At 37.8% G+C, this 19,074-nt stretch overlaps 1 protein-coding gene across 3 annotated transcripts in view; it reads left to right on the top strand.

The window, feature by feature from the left end:
* Window positions 1–1,855: 1,855 nt before the first annotated feature.
* Window positions 1,856–19,074, top strand: part of lrig1 (leucine-rich repeats and immunoglobulin-like domains 1) — a 147,084-nt gene continuing 129,865 nt past the window's right edge. For all 3 annotated transcript variants that reach the window (XM_080183321.1, XM_080183316.1, XM_080183308.1), the window contains exon 1: window positions 1,856–2,310. In XM_080183321.1, coding sequence (XP_080039447.1) covers window positions 2,075–2,310 — 236 coding nt within the window. In that variant the 5' untranslated portion in view covers window positions 1,856–2,074. The remainder of the gene's footprint in view (window positions 2,311–19,074) is intronic.

Below are 19,074 nucleotides of genomic sequence, written 5' to 3'. Positions count from 1 at the left end.
TGTTTCAGATTGGCAAATATTACTGAAAAAATCTTAGTAACTTTCAAAAGTTGTGAGAAACGATTTTAGACGATTTTAGCATTGGGAACAATGAACAGATGAACAATTAGACATGAACGTAAACAAAATATAAATTTGACTTGGCAATCAATGTTTAATCTGATTAACATATTTTTCGTATGACTATTGATCATTGTGTACCGTTTAACTATCTGTTTTAATGACTGTCAAACTAATTCCATTTCATGAACGCCCTAAATTGCATTGTGTTTTTAGCGTATTGCAACTTAATAGTTCAATTCTCAAAAGATCTCACTCTCTCTATATATGAACAAACTAAGTTTATAATCCCCCAATAAAAACAAATTGGGGTGGTTGGTTGGAGTATAAAAGTAACACTTTGCTCAACAAAGTGCGGTTGCATGATTTCCACTGGCCATCTGTGCTTGGATATAATAAAACGTATTGTTGACTTATCTATCGGGAGGTTACACTAATAACAAATAACGCAATCAGCAATTAAAGACAAACTAAATTAAAAATCGTTTTTCACCCATTTTATCTTTCCAAAAAGTTGGCAAAGCTTGCAGAATATTCAAACAATACCGACATTATAAGTATCTGCACTTCTATTGTTTTAGCAGAAACATTTGACGGGAAATAAACTTACTTAATAACGATTTGAATAAAGTTACTTGCTTTTTTCGTGAATAGTTGGGAATTATTCCTTACAGCGTTTGACGCCACTTCAAGAGTCTGCTGTGTGTTTTCAGTTGGAATTACGGGAGAAGGGGGAATGCTGTTTGATGAAGATACCGCCAAAAACTTGATACTCTCTGTGCTTTGTAATCGTCAAATGTATTTAAAAAAAACTTCTCCAGGAATCTGTAGTTCAAGCTAGTGGCTAAATGGAATTAAATTGGTGGATTATTTTTGGTGATATTTTCAAATTTCAGCAGTTAAATTTCTGAGCAGCCAATGGGCAGCACAGTAGTACTGTGGTTCGCACTGCTGCGTCACAGCTCCAGCGACCTGGGTTCCATTCCCGGCTTGGGTCACTGTCTGTGTGGAGTTTGCACATTCTCCTCGTGTCAGTGTGAGTTTACTCCGGGTGTTTCCGGTTTCCCACAGTCCAAAAATGTGCGGGTTAGATTGATTGGCCAGCCATGCTAAAAATTGCCCCTTAGAGTCCTGAGATGCGTAGGCTGGAGGGATTAGCGGGTAAATGTGTCGGAATTTGGAGGTAGGGTGTCGGTGGGATTGTGGTTGGTGCAGGCTCGATGGGCCGAATGGCTTCCTTTTTGCACTGTAAGAGTTTCTATGGTTTCAATCAAACATATTGCCGTTTGCTTAATGCAAAACATATTTCGCACCTATATAGCTAGGTAGGCTGTTTGCAGACAACTTGGCACTCGCCTGTGGTTTCAACAAAATGGGAATGATTTTTCTATAAAGAATAAAAAAGTAAATAATAAATCATATATAGAGAGAGAGCTTTATATATAGAGCTTTAGAATGTTTCTCTCTCTCTCTGATGTATGCAGTCAGACAACAGCAGGCTCCCGCTGGGCATTGCCCTTTAAACGCGGTGAGAGGAGTGCGATGAGTTTTCACACCAAGACCTGAGCGGGGAGGGATCCGGCCACTTGAGCCCGCCCCTTCGCCTTGCCTTTGATTGACGTTCCGGTAATCCAATAGGGAAGGAAGCGGGAGCGTTTGTTTGTTCACGTGCTCCAGAGGCTGCGCCAATGGGAGAAAGTGGGAGGGACACTGGCTGCATCCAACGTGGGTCGCGGGCTGTGGGGAGAGCGAGTGGTTTAATATTAACGGCCGCTTCGCCCTCCACCCCCCCCCCTCCTCTCCCCCACCCCCGCGGGCAGGCAGCTCGCTCCTTGAGGAGAACTGGTGGCGGAGCGGAGGCAGTGGCTCTGAAGCTGCGGCTCTGCTGCTGATTTTCGATTTGAAGTCGGGTTTGTGTGTAAGGGGGGGAGGGACAGCGAGTTAGCCTCGGTCGGTGCGGAGCTGCCGTTTGGTTTGAGTTTCACGGAGCGGTGGTTCCTCGGTGCGAGGCAAGATGGCGGCGCTCGGGCTGCCGGCGTTCCTCCTCCCTCCGTTGCTGCTGCTGCTGCTTTCTGCCCCCCGGCCAGCTGCGTGCACAGGACCAGGACGTGGCGCCGGCTCCCATCCCCTCACCCCCGCCGCGGACCTGCCCTGCATCCCGGGCTGTACGTGTAGCGGGGAGCAGCTGGATTGCAGCAAGCAGGCCTGGACCCACATTCCCCGCCAGCTGCCCGCCTGGGTCGTCTACTTGTAAGTACGCTGGAGATGTTCAATCATCCGCTGTAAGGAGCTGTCAGGGTTTGGACAGGGGGCACAATCCACCACTCAGTCAGCCACACGCGGCTAAAGATGCAAACTTCATTGCTTTTAGCGCTGCTTCCAAAACGTACCAACACTTAAGTCCATTTACAGGTTTACTTTTTCCAAGTTAAAAACATTCTTACGTTTTAAATACTTAAAAAAACTATAGTATTATAGTCATAGGTGCGCTTTGAAACGAGTTCAGGAATGTGGCGAGCTGTCTTTTTTTAACTCGTAGCGGACCGGACTTGAATTGCACCGGTCACTGAGTTGCTTTGGACAATTTGTAGCGAAATGCGTTGATCAAGTCTTACATCCTGCAACCGAGACAAGTCACTACTTTCAGCAGTAGTTGAGAAGTTTCAGAGCCGCGATATCGTAGTTTATGACCGATCGCTTTGTTTTGAGTTTCAAATTGTGGTGAAACAGAATGTGGACGAAAATACATTTGGAGAGGTTAGCGAGGTTTCCTCCGCTTTATGTTACTTAACTAAAATAGGTGACCGAAGACACTCCCTTGGTTGAATTTCAGGAGAACTAACTGAATTTCATGTTATTCTAGTTGGTGAATGAAGTGAATTTTGTGGATGTATTATCGAATCAGTCGATTTAGTGTAACTTTCAAAGAAAAACCCATGATCCACTTGCAGAAATAGAGCCAACAAAATATGCTGTCACTTTGCTTTTGGAATTAAAGTTTGAAGTGCTGTATAGAACTGTTGAAAGTTCATTTGCAGTTGATGGGATGGATTTACGAAACTTTGATTTTGTTTTGGTATCTTTATTTGCAATTTCTCCTGGTTTGGTTCTTCATGGCTGTGCAGATAGAAGTCTTTGGAGTGCTAATCTCATAACTGGGTAATTAGGCAGCTCACTTCTGTTGGATAGCGATGTAGTTTTTCCAGAGACTGTTCGGTTCATTGTCACTGCGACGTGGTTCTCATTCACTTGGCTGTTGCCCGGCGATGCTGATTGGCAGCATGCCTACTTCATTTTGTGTCCAGTTGGCCCTAATGCCCGATGCGGCTTTGGTTTATAATTTATGTTGTGGCTGTGTTGGTCAGCTGGAAATACTAGTCCTGGCGGGAGCGAGGGGAGGAAGAGAACTGAGCATCAGAAGTTGACGCTGAAGTCCGTTACATCTGCACATTTTCCATTTATTCCCATAGACCCGTCTGATGTATTATTAGAAAATGTTCTGTTGCCCTTTTCATGCTGTCTCAGCTATGCTAACATTGTTAATTGCCTTTTTTTTGAATACAAGTTATAACTGACGATATTGCTCAGACGTTACGAAGATTTACTCTAAATTTTTACATTGCTGTGACATTAGCAAGACAATTCATGTTTACTGGCAAGAGTCTGGTAATAATGTTTATTGTCTTTGCCCAAAAAGTTGACAAGATTAATTGGTGAACTTTTTATGATTTACAGGCAAATGCTAAAAACAAATTCTTCTAAATGCTTAACAAGTTTATATAATAACATGCTAAGCTGTACCAAGTAGAAAAGTAATAGGTTCTATCTCTCGTTTTGTGTCAAGTTAGCTAATCTCAGGTAGGCAGCAATAACTGTATTTATAATTAGCCTCTACTTTCCTACTAAATCACAAAGTTAGTATGTAGGTGTAGCAAGTGATTGATTAGGAAGACAAATGGAATGTTGCCACTTATTGCAAGGGAATGAAATATTAAAATGGAGAAGTTTTTCTGCAGTTGTACAGGGTTCTAATGAGACCACATCTGGAGTACTGTGTACAGCTTGGTTTCTTTACTTAAGAAAAGATGCAACTGCATTAGAAGCCATTCAGAGAAGATCTACTTATCTGATTCCTGGGTCAAAGGGGTTATCTTTGAGGAAAGGTTGGGCCTTATCCATTGGAACTCAGAAGAACAAGATGCGATCTTATTGAAACATGCACAATCCTGAGGGGACTTCGCAAGGTGGATGCTGATGTTTCCACCACAAGGCAAAACAAGAACAAAAAGAGACAGTTTTAAAAAGGGTCTCCCATTTAAGATGGAGACGAGGAGAAATTTTTTTTGAGAGTTGAGACTTCAGAATTTCCTACCCCAGAGAACCGAAGAGGCTGGGTTATTGGATATTTTTAAAGTTTAAATAGATTCTTGATTGACAAGGGTAGACAGAAAAGTAGAGTTAAGACCATAATCAGATCAGCCATGGTCTTATCAAGTGGCAAAGCAGGCTCAAGGGGCTAAATGGCCACCTTTTAATTCTTATTTCGTACTTTGGGGAGGAAAAATTGGTTAGAATTCCCACTCCTGGTTCTTGGTCAGTCACTCCTGCTGGAAATGCATATGGATCATGGGCATTATTAGCATGTTCAGTTGTGATGCATTCACAGGTAAGCTGAACTAACCATCCAGTCTTGGATAATGGCCATTTGATTTAAATGTATAGGATAAGTGGTGTTTTTAGAACAGTACTACAGCAGATGGTCAGTGCTATCTGGTACCAAGGGACTCAACTTGTTGAGAAAATAAGCAGTTTTAAAATGCAAGGGTGGGTATCTAATATTTTCAGCACATTTTACTGTTTCTACCCCAATAAGGTTACAGTATATAAAGTTATAACTTCAGTTTCATAGAGCCATGTAAATTTTAACCTTATTCTTACATTGTTATAGACAAATGTTTTAGTTACTGTATATATGTACCCATTTTTAAAGTTGGACATCAGTACCAAAGCTACATAATTAACTACTAGAAACGTTGAAGGGGCTGGGGTGTTGAGGGTGCAGGTGGAAAGACATTTTTCTTTGGCAATCAGCATTTTAAATTTTCTTATGTACGCAAAAAAAACCAGTTTGGGGCCAAGTTTCTGTTCAGATAACTGATTTCTGATTAGTCCTGTGGTTTGGAAGTGCAAATTGGCCTGACCTTATTCTAGCCTTAATCAAAAATATTACCAAAAATATTACATTTACACTTACTTAATGATGGTGCACTGATATGGCACAATTTCATATAATTTACTTTTGTATTTCATCCGGAAACAGTTTTCACATTAACAACACCGAGTGAGTTTTGTTTTACCTGTTGTATATAATCCAATATCCTGTCAAAATTAAGGGCATATGGTTAGAATTAAATGTGTTTCTCTACTACTTTAGTTTTCTGAATTCACGCAGCCTCTGTTTAGAGCATTTTCCTTTCCTCCGTGCCTTATTGTCAGGGCGAACCTGTATTTAAATTTTCAATATAGTGTAAGTTGGAAATAAATGGTTGCAGTGTCACCTTTACCCACAGAGCGAAATTTGGTCAACTAGACTTTAAAATGATTGACACTGTTATCCTGAAAGAGCCTCCAAACTGGTTGTTTCTCTCTCAACAATATTGCAGTGAATGCAAATTGAGAAAATATGGAAAAGTCTTGTTTCTAAAGTTATTTTATGATCATTTGGCAAACAATGGGTGCAGATTTAGCAAGGGGGAGTGATCTGTAGGGAAGTGTTCCCAGGAGGATTTGTGCCATAGTGATTTAATGCTGTAAATTTGCCATTGCAATTGCTGTGAAGCCACAGCCTGAATATAAAAGAGCAAGTTTCTAAATGTGCCATTGTTGGTCCCTGATTTTTGCATCAGAAAAGAAAGTGGCCATCTTAAGAAATTAAGAAGTAATAATTTTCCAAGACTGATCAGAGGTCTTGGCTAATAACTTCATGTTGCAAATATTCTTTTGCCAAAGAAAACTTTCACACTGCTTTCACAAACACATGAACAAATAATACCCTCAAGTTTAAAGCGGTTGCTTAAGGTCAGTAGAGACTTACTGGGAGAAATTGGATCATAACATTTGTTTTTCCTCACCTTTTTTTTTCTGAGGAAAAATAGTATGGTTTCAGCATCAATGTTTTTAATGGGTAGAATTGGACAGAATTGTAAGCGAAGAAGCCCTTCATATGCCTTTGCACTGGTTTGATTCTACTTCAGAATTTTATAAAAAATGTTAATACTTTGTCCTTGGCTTTGATTTGCAGGTATTAATGGTTGAGGAAACGCTTCATTGCTAGTTTCAATTTTTTTTCACGATTTAAACCTTCTGACTTAATTATGTTTTGCTAATTTTTTTTAAAGTAAAAGAACTTTAGAATACATACTTGCATGATCAAATTTACATCAGTTATTCTTTTGAAGTTTCAAAATATTTAAAGAGGATACTGAAGAGATTTATGAGGATGTTGCCAGGACTGGAAAATTGCAGCCGTGAGTAAAGATTGGATAGACCGGGGTTGCTTTGCTTGGAACAGAGGAAAATAAGGTGTACAAGATTGCCATGGACCAAATTCCCTGGATAGAGATGTCAGTAATGAGGATGCGTAGGTTTAAAGTGAAGTGGTAGAGGGGAATTGAGGAAAGATCTTTTCACCCAGATGGCGGTAAGCGCCTGGAACTCACTGTCTGAAAGGACATTAGAGCTAGAACCTTCAATTTGTTTAAAATGTGAGCCAAGGGCTATGGCCCATGTGCTGGAAAATGGGTTTAGGCTGGTTGGCTCATTCTTTAGTTTTGTGCAGATGTGACGGATAGAGTGACCTCCTTCTGTGCCGTTAAGTTTTCTACATTTTCAAATAATTAGAAAATTAAGATGAGGAATGTGCAGAGATGGGGGAAAGAGGGAGAATGGCAGTTACATGAATTGCTCCTCAGGACGCAATGGGCTGTATGGCAGCCTTCTGTGCTGCAAAAGATTTTGTGATTGGGTAGCAAATTTTGTATAAAATGTATAATTCCTAAATGTTACTTTTCTGATAACCTGCAACATTTATTTGTTAATAGTTCATGTCAGTAGCAAATTGAATAACTGTAAAATAAATAGCACGACGACCATCATGTATAGTACTCTGGCTAGATTTCCACAAAATTAGAACTATTCAGTGTGTTTGGAAATATAAATGGTATTTTCCTTAGACGTGTTTTGTTAATATAGTTGTAGTGATTAAAAAGTTGCATTGTGACAATTTAATCAATGGGACTTGAAGCACAGGGATTGATTTGAGAATGCAAAATTCGATAGGTGTTTGGTGCAGACACAATGGGCCAAAGGGCCTCTTATGTGCTGTAAAACTTTGAGTCTAAAGGTGCCAGGGCTGTATCTGATGGACTGTTTAAATTACCAGGAATACATTGTAGCATGTAATACACAGTTATTCTATTGCTAAGGTGCCTTTACAGCTGAAAGTCTTGCATTGATTGTTAAACGAGCAAGGGAGGAGTTGGTTGGAATTTAATGGCAAACACCAAGGCTCTATTTCACCAGTTATTCACTTTCTCTTTAAAATGTTGTCTACATTGATGGGTATAGTCTATAGAAACACTTGAAAAGATTCCACACAAATGATATATTAGCAAAATAAAAGAATACGGAATTGGAAGCAAATTGGTGGTTGGTTGGTATTTGGATTCAAATTATGAATAAAGTGTTAAGAATAAAGGGAACATTCTTTGTTTTGCATGTATTAATTTGGTGTTTCCCAGGTTTTCTTTTCTCACGGGCTGGCACACCTCTAAAGTCAAATTGAATTACAGTTTCTGAATGGAAGACTTGAACTCCAGAAGTTTATGCATAATTACCTTTGTAATTCTTTTGTAGGATGGGTTATATTCAGTTTTCACTCATCAGATTTAGAAATTTGAGCTTGAATTATTCTGGAGTGGTATGTGATAGTTACAGCTGTCATAACCAATTTCATTAATTGTTCACATCATATTGCATGTGTTTTCTTTATAACTTGTACACTTGCAGTTGTGAGTATATGATCTTGTCAGTTTTGCACTTATGTTGCTTATTTACCTACCAGTGATCAATTGTGTAGAATTCATTAGTTAATCTTGTGTTCTTATATTTATAAATTAGGAATAGGCCACTTGGCCCTTGAGCCTGCTCTGCCACCCGCACATTCTTATCCACCCCTAATAACCTTTTCACTCTCTTGTAATCAACAAGCTATCTAGCTTTGCCTTAAAATATTCAAAGATTCTGCTTCCACTGTTTGTGTTATTAATTCATTAATTAATTCCAAATATATGTTTCTTCAGACCTCACCTCTGCCCACCCCTTTCCCCAAGCCTGTTTTTCGTTTGTTGGGGTAAGGATGTGGTGGTATAAGCTGTAAACCTTGGTGAGCAGGTAGATTGCAATTAAAAGCTTCAATTATGTTACTTGAGTAAAGTTCTTTATGTTTAAGTTTTTAGATGTCGTGAATTGGCATAAATTTGGTATCTGGGTTAGAATCCAGCTCAGGTTGATGAATTGAAATTCTTTTTACACTGCTGCTGTAAGGCTAACAAAAATTGTGACAGTTTCATTATGGCTGTGTCCAAAGATCTAGGTTGGACCATGCAGATTAGCACAAGTTTCAGACCAGTCCCATTCCTGACATTTCCATTTGGGCAGCACAGTGGCACAGTTGTTAGCAATGCTGCTTCACAGCACCAGGGACCTGGGTTTGATTCCCGGCTTGGGTCACTGTGCGGAGTTTGCATGTTCTCCCTCTGTCTGTGTGGGTTTCCTCCCACAGTCCAAAGATATGTGGGTTAGGTTGATTAGCCATGCTAAATTGCCCCTTAGTGTCCTTGGATGTGTAGGTTAGAGGGATTAGCGGGGCAAATATGTGGAGTTACGGGGGTAGAGCCTGGGTGATATTGTTGTCAGTGCAGACTCGATGGACTGATTGGCCTTCTGCACTGTAGGGTTTCTAGGAACTTCTAGTATGCAAACAGGTTCTAAAGGTGAGTTACTGGTTATCCACACATTTTCATTTGGGAGTTAGTGTTGACATCAAGTGCGTGAAATGATGAGGCTTTCATTGTTTACTAACAGTAATAACTTATTTTGTGCCTCGATTAGATCACGTTCTGTGGTCTTTTGAGAGGATTATATCAAATTCTATATTTGAATTGGGGAGCCAGACATAAAGGCTGGGAGCTGCATTGTAGACACCAATCCCCTTGAATTTGACTTAATTAACAAAAAAATCTAATCTTGATAAGTGCAGAAAAATGGGATTAGAAAGGACACCTGGTGTCCATGAGCTGAATGGCCTCTTTCTGTACTGTAATTTTTCTGTGGTTCTATGTGTAAAGATTCATATTTTCAATAAATGTTTTATCTGCAGGGCATGAAGTACAGGGGCATTGGTGACATTTTATTAGAAGATATTTTGATAGGTTGAATGCCCCTGCAGTATTATTCTATTGTGCACTATTATTCTATTCTATTATTCTATTCTCTTTATAAGAACTGTCCAGTTAATGCTACCCCCTTGCCCTCTCCTCACATCCTGTCACCTTTCCTTTTCAAGTATATTCAATTCCTCTTTGAACCATGATGTGGGTATGCTGGCGTTGGACTGGTGTAAACACAGTAAAAAGTCTGACAACACCAGGTTTTAGTCCAACCTATTTATTTGATAATATACTCGCAAGCTTTCGGGTTAGCCCCTTCGTCACCTGACGAAGGGGCTAACCCGAAAGCTTGCAAGTATATTATCAAATAAATAGGTTGGACTAAAACCTGGTGTTGTCAGACTTTTTACTGTCTTTGAACCATGCCATTGGATTTATGTCCACCATCCTTTCAGGCAGTGAATTCCAGATCATTACAACTAGCTAGTTGTAGAGAGAACCTTAATTTGGCTAAGACCATTCTTGCGTTATGTAAGTGAATATTCATTTTGTTTAGAGAGCATTTCATTTCAGACAATATTTATCGAGGATTGCTGCAAGTCTAATTGCCTGGTACTGAAAGGGATTTAATTTGCCAGGTATTTACACCAACCTGATGTAAATATCCTATTTTGTCTTATGGTATAAAAGCTGTTGAAACGTGACATTGAGATTTATTTAAAAAAAAAACTTGCAGTTCTATATTTTCGTAGATATGTTGACTGTTATTCAAATGTAGTGAGCACCTGACTGAAAGTCGGGAGGGAGGTCTATGCATTATTGCCCTGTTGAAAGTGATAAAAGATGTTTCTTTTGGCATGATTATTTTGCTGAATTCTGAAGACATCTCAATGTTGGAATGCAGAAAATTGCATTTTGCAATTATTGACTGTTTAGCCATGGTAGAATATTGGTACAATTTCTATTAGTTTTTTGCTCTTGGGAGTTAAATTGTCTAAGCAATGATATGGAAAATGTGACTTGGGATTTATCATTTAGCAAGATTTATTGAAAATGAATTGAAAAGAAGCAAGATTAATATACATTAATATGCATGTGGACTGAAAATTAACATATTGATTTGTGAAAATAAACTTATTATAACAAAGACTGAATTATTTATGGAGTAGTCGAATGACAGTGATGCCTAGAAATTATCTGGAATGGATTGCAAATTTGCATGGGTTGTTACCCAAGATGCAATTATGGTGCAGTTTGAAATGTGAAGTGGAATGATACCCCTGACTTTTGATGAAGTGATCAATGAAAAAATATTGAACACAATTTTGTTGCCAACCTCAGTTGTGGGGGTAGGTGGAGGGGCAACTGTCCATATTTAAAAAAAAAAGCAAAGTGGTCTCTCTTCTCTCTTTCCAGTCTCCTTCCAATTCACTTTGAATTTGGTGCCATTTGTAGAGGATCTGTAGCATCCAGCAATAGGGCAGGCAGGCTGATCAATCTCTGAGATTGAAGAATTTCCCAGATTGCAAAACAGGATGTAAAAGTGGAATATACTTTGAATTTCAATCATTGTACAGAGTGTGAAATAAAGATTGGGAGATGCACATGAGATTATGGAAGAAGCTTGAAAATGAATCTTTGTTTTTGAAGAATTGTATTTTTTTCAGTAGAAGTGAGATGCCACATTTAGTAAAATTAACTTTTCAGGACCAGAGAGGTGGTCATTGCTCATTATGGCTTGGCACACTATTAATTTTAAAATTGAGCAGGATCAAACATTTTCATTGGCTTTTACAGTGGGTAGTATTAACGGCAGTTTCTGAATTTCTGCTTGGAACTGATGGGCAAGCAGGTGGCAGTTTTATGCAGTAATGACAGTGAGCACTAGCTGTTTGTCATCATTGCAATCATAGATTTTGAGCAATTGTAATGCAAATTTTTTGAATAAATTATTGTTTTATCATTGCTTTGCAGATTCCCATCTTTCTTAAGATGTATTAAGAATAAAGAAAAACTTTAATGTAGCAGTGCCATTCATGTTTGCAGGACATCAGAATTTCACAATCAGTTAATACTTTTAAAGTGTTGTCATTGTTGTAAAGTGGGGAAATGTGATTGCTAGAATGCTCATAGAGGAAACTTCTACATAGCATTGAGATGAATTACAACTTGAAATTTTCCTTTACAGTTAGGCATAAAATTTGCTTGAATACTGATTTATAGTTCAATTAATGGAGGAATTTCCAGTGTAAGAACGCATGTAAATGAATTATACTATCAGTAATACTAGGCTCAATCAGATGTTTCCATCCCAGGCCAAAGAACCATATACACAAGTGTCAGCTTGTGTGCCAATTCAAAGTAAGCGTAAAATTATACCCAGAACTAGAGGTGTAGCATGAAACAAGGTCATTTTTTCTGGTACGTATGTGTTTGTAATTTTGTGTTTTAGATTCTCATTAACATCTGCACTGATTTCTATTTCTGCTGATTTGTCAAATACCTTACTTGGTATGTGTGTGATTGGAAGAAAATTTAGCTGTAAATGAACAATGGCAAAATGGATAAATCAGTGGTGTAATCTTGGGCTATACTTCTTGATGATCTTACCACGGAAATTTCATTTACTTTATGTTTAGTGGTGTTGGTTGAGAGATAAATATTGGTCATGGTAACAGGAGAACTTCTTGTTCAGATAGTGCTATGGGATCTTTTGTCTGTTGAAGCTTTGATAATTAATAAAGAATGTGTATCTATTACATTATCTAATAGGAGTACTTTTTTCTAGCATTATTCAGTGATCTTAGCAAATAAGCGTCTTAAGTGAATGAAGTACACTGACTTTTTGTCACGGCATAGCAGTAGGCCTAGGACCAGCAAAAGTGGCATGTGATTCACAACACAGATTAGATGTCTGTGTATGGTGGAGGAGTAGAACAAGACTGCGCTCCTGTTCTGTCCAAATTATGACTTGATGTGTGCCACCTACTGCACAGAGATCTGTAGTGATAGTTGGTTAACTGCCAAGTCCTTATCAGTGGATTCATAGGGCTCTTTTAGGATCTGTGAGAATCTCACATGGTAGAAATGTAAAATGAAATAAAACTGCTGGAATTAACAGGTCTGGCAGCATTTGTAAAAGCGAAACAGACTTTCCATGTTTGTCTGCTTTGATCCACCCGACGAAGGGGCTAACCCCGAAAGCTTGCGAGTATATTATCAAATAAATAGGTTGGACTAAAACCTGGTGTTGTCAGACTTTTTACTGTGTTGCTCCAACTCTGCATGGATGCTACCAGATTTATTGAGTATTTCTATTTTTGTTTCTGGCAGTGTGGTTTCTCTCCTCTGTGCAAGAAAATAAGTTGTAAATGGAGGGGAGAAAGTATAGTAATTATTTTATTTAGTTGTTGATTTGTAGTCGTGTGCTTGCTCAATGTCACTTTCTAGTGTAATTGCTTTTTATGCATCCTGAATTTTAATATGCTGGTTGTGCATGTTTAATCCTAAATGTTGCTGTTGAAGAACTACTATTGCGGTTGGCTGTGCAAAAAGTTGCAGGGGATTTTGAAAAATCACTACCTGCATCATTGCCAGTTATCTCCTTTTGCTGGAATTACTGTGGGTTGTATGTTTTCAGAGGTGTCATCTCACCTCTGTTCAGGCTATGCAATGATGCAAATAGTTGCGAACATGTATGCCAGCTAACTGCTCTTGATGCTACCTTGGTGCTAGATTTACTTACTTAACTGCACGTTGTGGCCAACTGAGTTTTCAGAATCTCTTCCATGTTATCAGTCAGTTGAAATTGCCTGATGGTAGACATGACTACAACAAGCTGTTGTAGCTATATGCGGTAATATTTAGAAAACGTCTGGCAGGCACCTTAAGGAAATGTACCTTGTGAATATTTACTTAAGTAATTACCACCATTTAGTGCAAATCCTTGCAGTTTTTCTCTTTGACTAAAAGTTGGAATTCTGATACGGATTTATCAGACACAGGCCGTTTTATTGCAGCATTTATTTTGTCTAACAACTGCAAGCAGTATCTTGTCTTCATTAGAATGATTTGCTGAGAATGCTTAATAGACTTTTTCTGATTTGCATTTCACTATTTTGGCTGTGTATAATATTCTATTGTTTTTTGATTACTACTGTAGTCCAATGTTTTAGACATTGGCAATCTGTTAAGATTTGCATATCTTCAGCTCTATATAAATTAATGTGTTATGAATTTTGTTTTCTCCCAGTTAGTATTTTGCACTTGTCTACATTTGAGATTCACTTACTTTTTTAGTGTCCCTTTTTGTCCAGCTCATGCTGCAATTTTTAAGTTGCTCCCTGGAATTCCATTGAACCTAATTCAGTATTGTTTCCAAATTTGACTAGTTCTCTGATGTAAATTGGAAACTAATGGTCTTGATAATTTCTATGACATTTTACTTGTTTTGGGAAAATGTGATTCTTCCTTTAAAGCAAGGAGTGACATTTTTAAGACAACAAGTCAATTCAGGACTAAGCATTTTGCATTAATGAAAATATATAGATATGACTTCTTACTCGACACTTGATTCTCTTCTCCATAGAGAAAGCTATTCCAATGTAGAGATGTCATTTCAAATACCTTTTATAATGGGCTTGATGATGGGACTTAGAGACATTTATTTTGAACTTGGATTACTAAGCATAAGTATTATTATGCTGTAGATTATTTCTATCAAATAGTTGCTTAGCAATGCAGAACTTGCCTTGTGCTCATCAGACCATATTTGCAAGAATACCAATTCTAAAGGGACTAACACTGCATGTGAAGAGAGTACTGGCTGGCAAACAGACTTAATGGAGGCATTGCCATGGAGGATACACAGGGAATAGTTAACAGCAAAACTTTTGTTTCATTTCAAACTAGATAGTTTGGTTTTGGTCAAGGCATTGCCATGTGGATTGAACCAGGGAATGGCTGTTTCCTAAGATTTTATTGGTAAAGGTGCACTGCAGGAACATACTCTTTCTGTTTACCAGTGGTAGGGTCTTGTGTGTGAGGCCCTATGTCTCAATGATTGGTGGATCATATCAAACAACAAGTCTTTTTAGCTGTTTGTAACAGTGACCTCAGCCATTGCTGCAACTCTGAAACCTGGGCTTCCAGGAGCTGCAGCCAGAGACAATTCCTGCACACATGCTGGCCCTGGGCACTGGAAATGTTCTTAGTTTCCCACATAGAGGAAGAAGAGCACACTACAACTTTTACCTCTCATGCTATGACTTCTCCCTTTTTTAAAAAAAATCTTTTGGAAGATACTTAAAATCAAATAATCTAGGACCCTTGTTTCTTGATCCTCATTACTACAAACTATAAAACACAAAATAATGACCTTACAAATTAGAAAAGATAAAGTTTTAAATCCTTCCCTTACTGTGCTCACCCAGTTGCTGCCTCACTTGCCCTGGGTCACTTTTGAATCCTGCCGTTATCTCAGGATCTCTGAAACTCCGCACGCAGTTTCACTCTTTTCCACATTTTTTTTATCCTCCTGGTTCCGTTTCCTTACTGAAATTCAAGGAACTACTTCTTTATATGTCTGTTTTTCTAGTTTAAGCTATTTAAGCACAATCCCTTCACAGCAGCTTCTCATCAGCTACTGAATTTCCTATGATGCCACTCCTAGATTTTTTCAAACTCAGCCTGCTGCCCCAGGTGTTCCTCACAGGTCCGCTGTCTCCCCCAGAAGGTTATCATTATTTTGTTTGAAAGGTGCTTGTTTCTCAAGTGTTTATATTGTCAGGATGATAAGGTTCTTTTCTAGGAGCCTGATCAATCATTTCTGAGATGTCACTTGGTCCTGAGTATAATATGTCACTACAGCCAAATTCTTGTTGCATTCTTATAATAGAATGAATTGGTAAATCATGTTAAGAATGGTAATTAATTGCTTCTGAATGAGTGATCATCTGTGCCACCCATATAATTTTTTTTTGATCTGTGAGATAATGGTTTGCAACATCTTTTTATCTCTTGCTGTTAGAGACTGATTTTGACAACCAATTTGATTGCATATTAGTTAAATGGAAAAGTGAAAATTCTAGAACCAAATTTTTTTTCCTGCTGTTGATAACACAAAAACTTGAAACAGTAAAGTTTTAATCAATATGGATAAGATTTCCTCCAAAGAGAATTCCTGATTTGTTGCCTTTTTAAGAAGGCTGAAGATTATTTTCAACTGTTTCTTTTTCTGATAGGAGGATTGATGTTCCTTGGTGAAATCATTGACAGCAATGCTCAATAAAGCCAATTAATGTACTGAAATGACCAAGAGTTTGAAAGAATTGGGAGAGCAATGCTAAGAAGCTTAACTTAAACAGATTGTGTGTGATTTCACTATTTAGGTTTTGACAGTGTATTGTCGGTATTATTCACAGTACCTTAGTTGCTCTCAATTTGTTTATGCATATTTGATGGAGATCCCTTTTGTTACTGTGGTGTAACCAGGAAAGAAGCTCTCAACAATATCTGCTCAAGAATGAAGAGTCACATTTGTAGTCAATACAATAATCATAGATTTTCACAAAGTTGAAGACAATTAATTGAATTCACTTAAGGCATAAAATTTGGATTCTTATTTATTCCTGGAAGTCTTGTTTTCATGCACTTTATTCCTTGCGATTAGAAACTAAAAGTATTTTTTTAACAATATAAAATCTTTGACCAGTTTTCAGAAAGCTGTATAGAGATTACCATTGGCAAAAATAGCCATCATTAACAGAGTTTGATAATTTGCTCTGTTATTTTAATAGGAGAGTGTTATTCCATTTGCTTAAATTTTACTCATAGTATTATATTTTGTAGTTTTTTTCTAAATTTCTTAATTTTTCCAGAAGAAACTGTTTGCGTCGAAAGGTTCCAAAAATAAAGATGTAGTATAAAATGGCAGGAAAAGTTTTTTTTTTGAAGTCGGGGATCGTCCCCAGATCAATCTAAGAATTAAATGCTACCTTCGTGCCTGCCTATATCCACATCTTATAACTAGAAGTTAAGTCCTGGTCTTCTAATGCTACGCTACGCTTTCAATTTAACTGTTGCATCCTGAAGTGGTGTTGTTGGATCAAAACTGCTGACTAGCCATAGTTGTGGCTATGGCTAAACTGTTTTTAGCTGCATATTAATTTTTATTAGGAAAAACGGTTACACAATACTGGTAAATATCCTCTGGGTATATTTACTTTCAAACCTTGGCCACATTTCAGTGCAGTTTTTTTTCTTTGTTCAAAGTTTAGAATTTGGCATGAATTTGTCAGATATGGTCAATGCATCTTGGTGTAATACAGTAGTAATTTGGCTTTATCAAAGTAATTGCTGAGAATATTGACGTGCATAAAATGTGCCAGTGTCACCCAGGGTCTTCATCCAGAACATACTTAAGTGCTGTTTTCTGGTTGCCATATATTCTATTGGAAGCTATTGGTTGTACTTGTTTTGTGCTGCTAGCTTGGAGCAGTTATTCTGATTTGTCTTCAAAGAGACCACAATGAAGGCTGCCCTTTTCATACAATGCTGCTAATGTTACCATAGTGCTAAAGTCTAGCTTTTCATCCCTATTACCAATTTTCACAAATAACCAAAAGAATGAAGCATACTCAAGGTTCCAAAAAAATTTCATAGGTTTCAATCTTAATTATCTTTGCAACAAATGTGCAGGAAAATGAAAGCACTCATCATATGAATTAGTAAGTATTTTCATACTCCCAATGATGTTTAAATGTTTAGCCACATTTGGATTCCTAATTAGCTACATTTGGCTAGCAGCTAACTTATTGCCCAACACTGTAAATAATTAATGAATATTCATTAGATTATTATACAGGGGTGCTGTGACTGTCAGGTTTTTTTGGGCTGTAATCTGCTTTTGAGGAGCTTTTGGCCAGCCTTTGTTAATTGTCTAAGGTGGTGTGTGTGCATGTGTAAACTACTTGTGTCTCTTGAATACTTCATGTAATATTTCTATCAACCATGAAGAATAAGATTTTTAAATTTTGCAGTGATTTGCATTTAACCTATTTTTTAAAATCTACTCTACGTAATTCCTTGCAAGAGGGATGATGAAGGCAGCTAATCTTGACTTCTGTTTGAACGTCTTTAGCTGCCTCAGGGTGGTGTGGATGATGTTTGATACCTCCTTTCCTTGGACCACCCCCACCTGTTTTACTTTCCTTTTTGACTGTTCTAAACTTATTGCGGGCCAGAGTGGAAATTGAAAGCCATGTGGGGAATTTGATCAAATACCTATGTTTTGTCTTTTTTTAAATGAAACCATATTTTGCTCGATGGTAACCACTCCCTATTTAATTCACCTACCAACCATTCCCCCCCCCCCCCCCACCTAATACCCTGTGATGAGCAATGCTTGTCGCTCCCTCTCTCTCTTTCTCTTGCATTTGTTATGATGCCTTCTCCCAAGTGAAGGAATACGAAAATTGCAATGCCAATTTTGTAACGTTTGTCTGTGTAAATCATTGCTATTTTCAATGCTAATTTGCCCTTTGCTTCTGGTGTTTGTAAACAGGGGAACGAGGGCTTCCTCTTCAGGAAATTGGTTTGTTGATGATATGGTGTGAATAGGAAGCAATAGAAGGTGTCCTTGTGGGATTATGTGTGCTTTCTTTGGAAAGTATGTTCCAAACTGTTGTGAGAGTTTATAAAAATGTCACCGTCTGGTTAATTGTAGACCTTATAATTAAACTGTATTGATGGTATTTGCAGCTGCATTGTTTATTTGGAAACATTTAATGCTGGTAACATTAAATTAAATGTTGAATAGGGTGAATAGAAATAATTACAAAAAGAGGAAAACACAGTAAAACCTTTTTGATGGATTAAGTTTAATTTTAAATAAAAATTTCCTCAGTAATGGACCTTACTGAGAGTACAAATGATTTGCTAATAAATTGGTTATAATTCATTTCTTTCCTATCATGTTATAAAATTTTTTAAACATTGCACCCTCAGTTTCCAAGACTTTTGAGTTCAGGAATATGTTTTGAATGAAGTGTCAATCTTGCTATGCACGTGTTTTTTTTAAAAAAAGACATTTGTAAAGGAGATCTGTGGGAAAGAATCATGCAAGTACCAAGAAGTTATGTGTAGAAACATATTGCCATTGTGATTAAACACTCTTGGGCTTTTCTCAGGAGCAGATTGCTTTGAAGTTTGTCAGAAAGCCTTGAAAAATAAAATATTCAATGTAATGTAGCATGCAATTAAAACTTGCTAGTTTGCATAGCTAGCTTTAGAAAAATACAACTTGAGGTTTCTTGCAAAAGTCTACAGTACAGATTTGTACAGTTCAGTAGTCCGTTCTCTCATAGTTTATCTCTGCTAAGCTGTTGCAGAAAATGTTTAATTTTGCTTTCTATTTGGTTTTGAATTGAGCTAATCAGAAATGATGTTGCTTACTCTGATTTGAAGGTTGAAGCTGAAATGTCTTTGTGCTGTAATTTAAAAAAAGTCATGACTTTTTTGTGTTAATGGGGATGAGGTGTGTGGTGGGGCCGAAGTTGGGCTGATT

This window comes from Carcharhinus amblyrhynchos, chromosome 3 (genome assembly GCF_965287045.1).
Source record: "Carcharhinus amblyrhynchos chromosome 3, sCarAmb.v2.hapA, whole genome shotgun sequence".
Taxonomy (NCBI): domain Eukaryota; kingdom Metazoa; phylum Chordata; class Chondrichthyes; order Carcharhiniformes; family Carcharhinidae; genus Carcharhinus; species Carcharhinus amblyrhynchos.
This window is presented reverse-complemented; position numbering and strand designations above follow the sequence as displayed.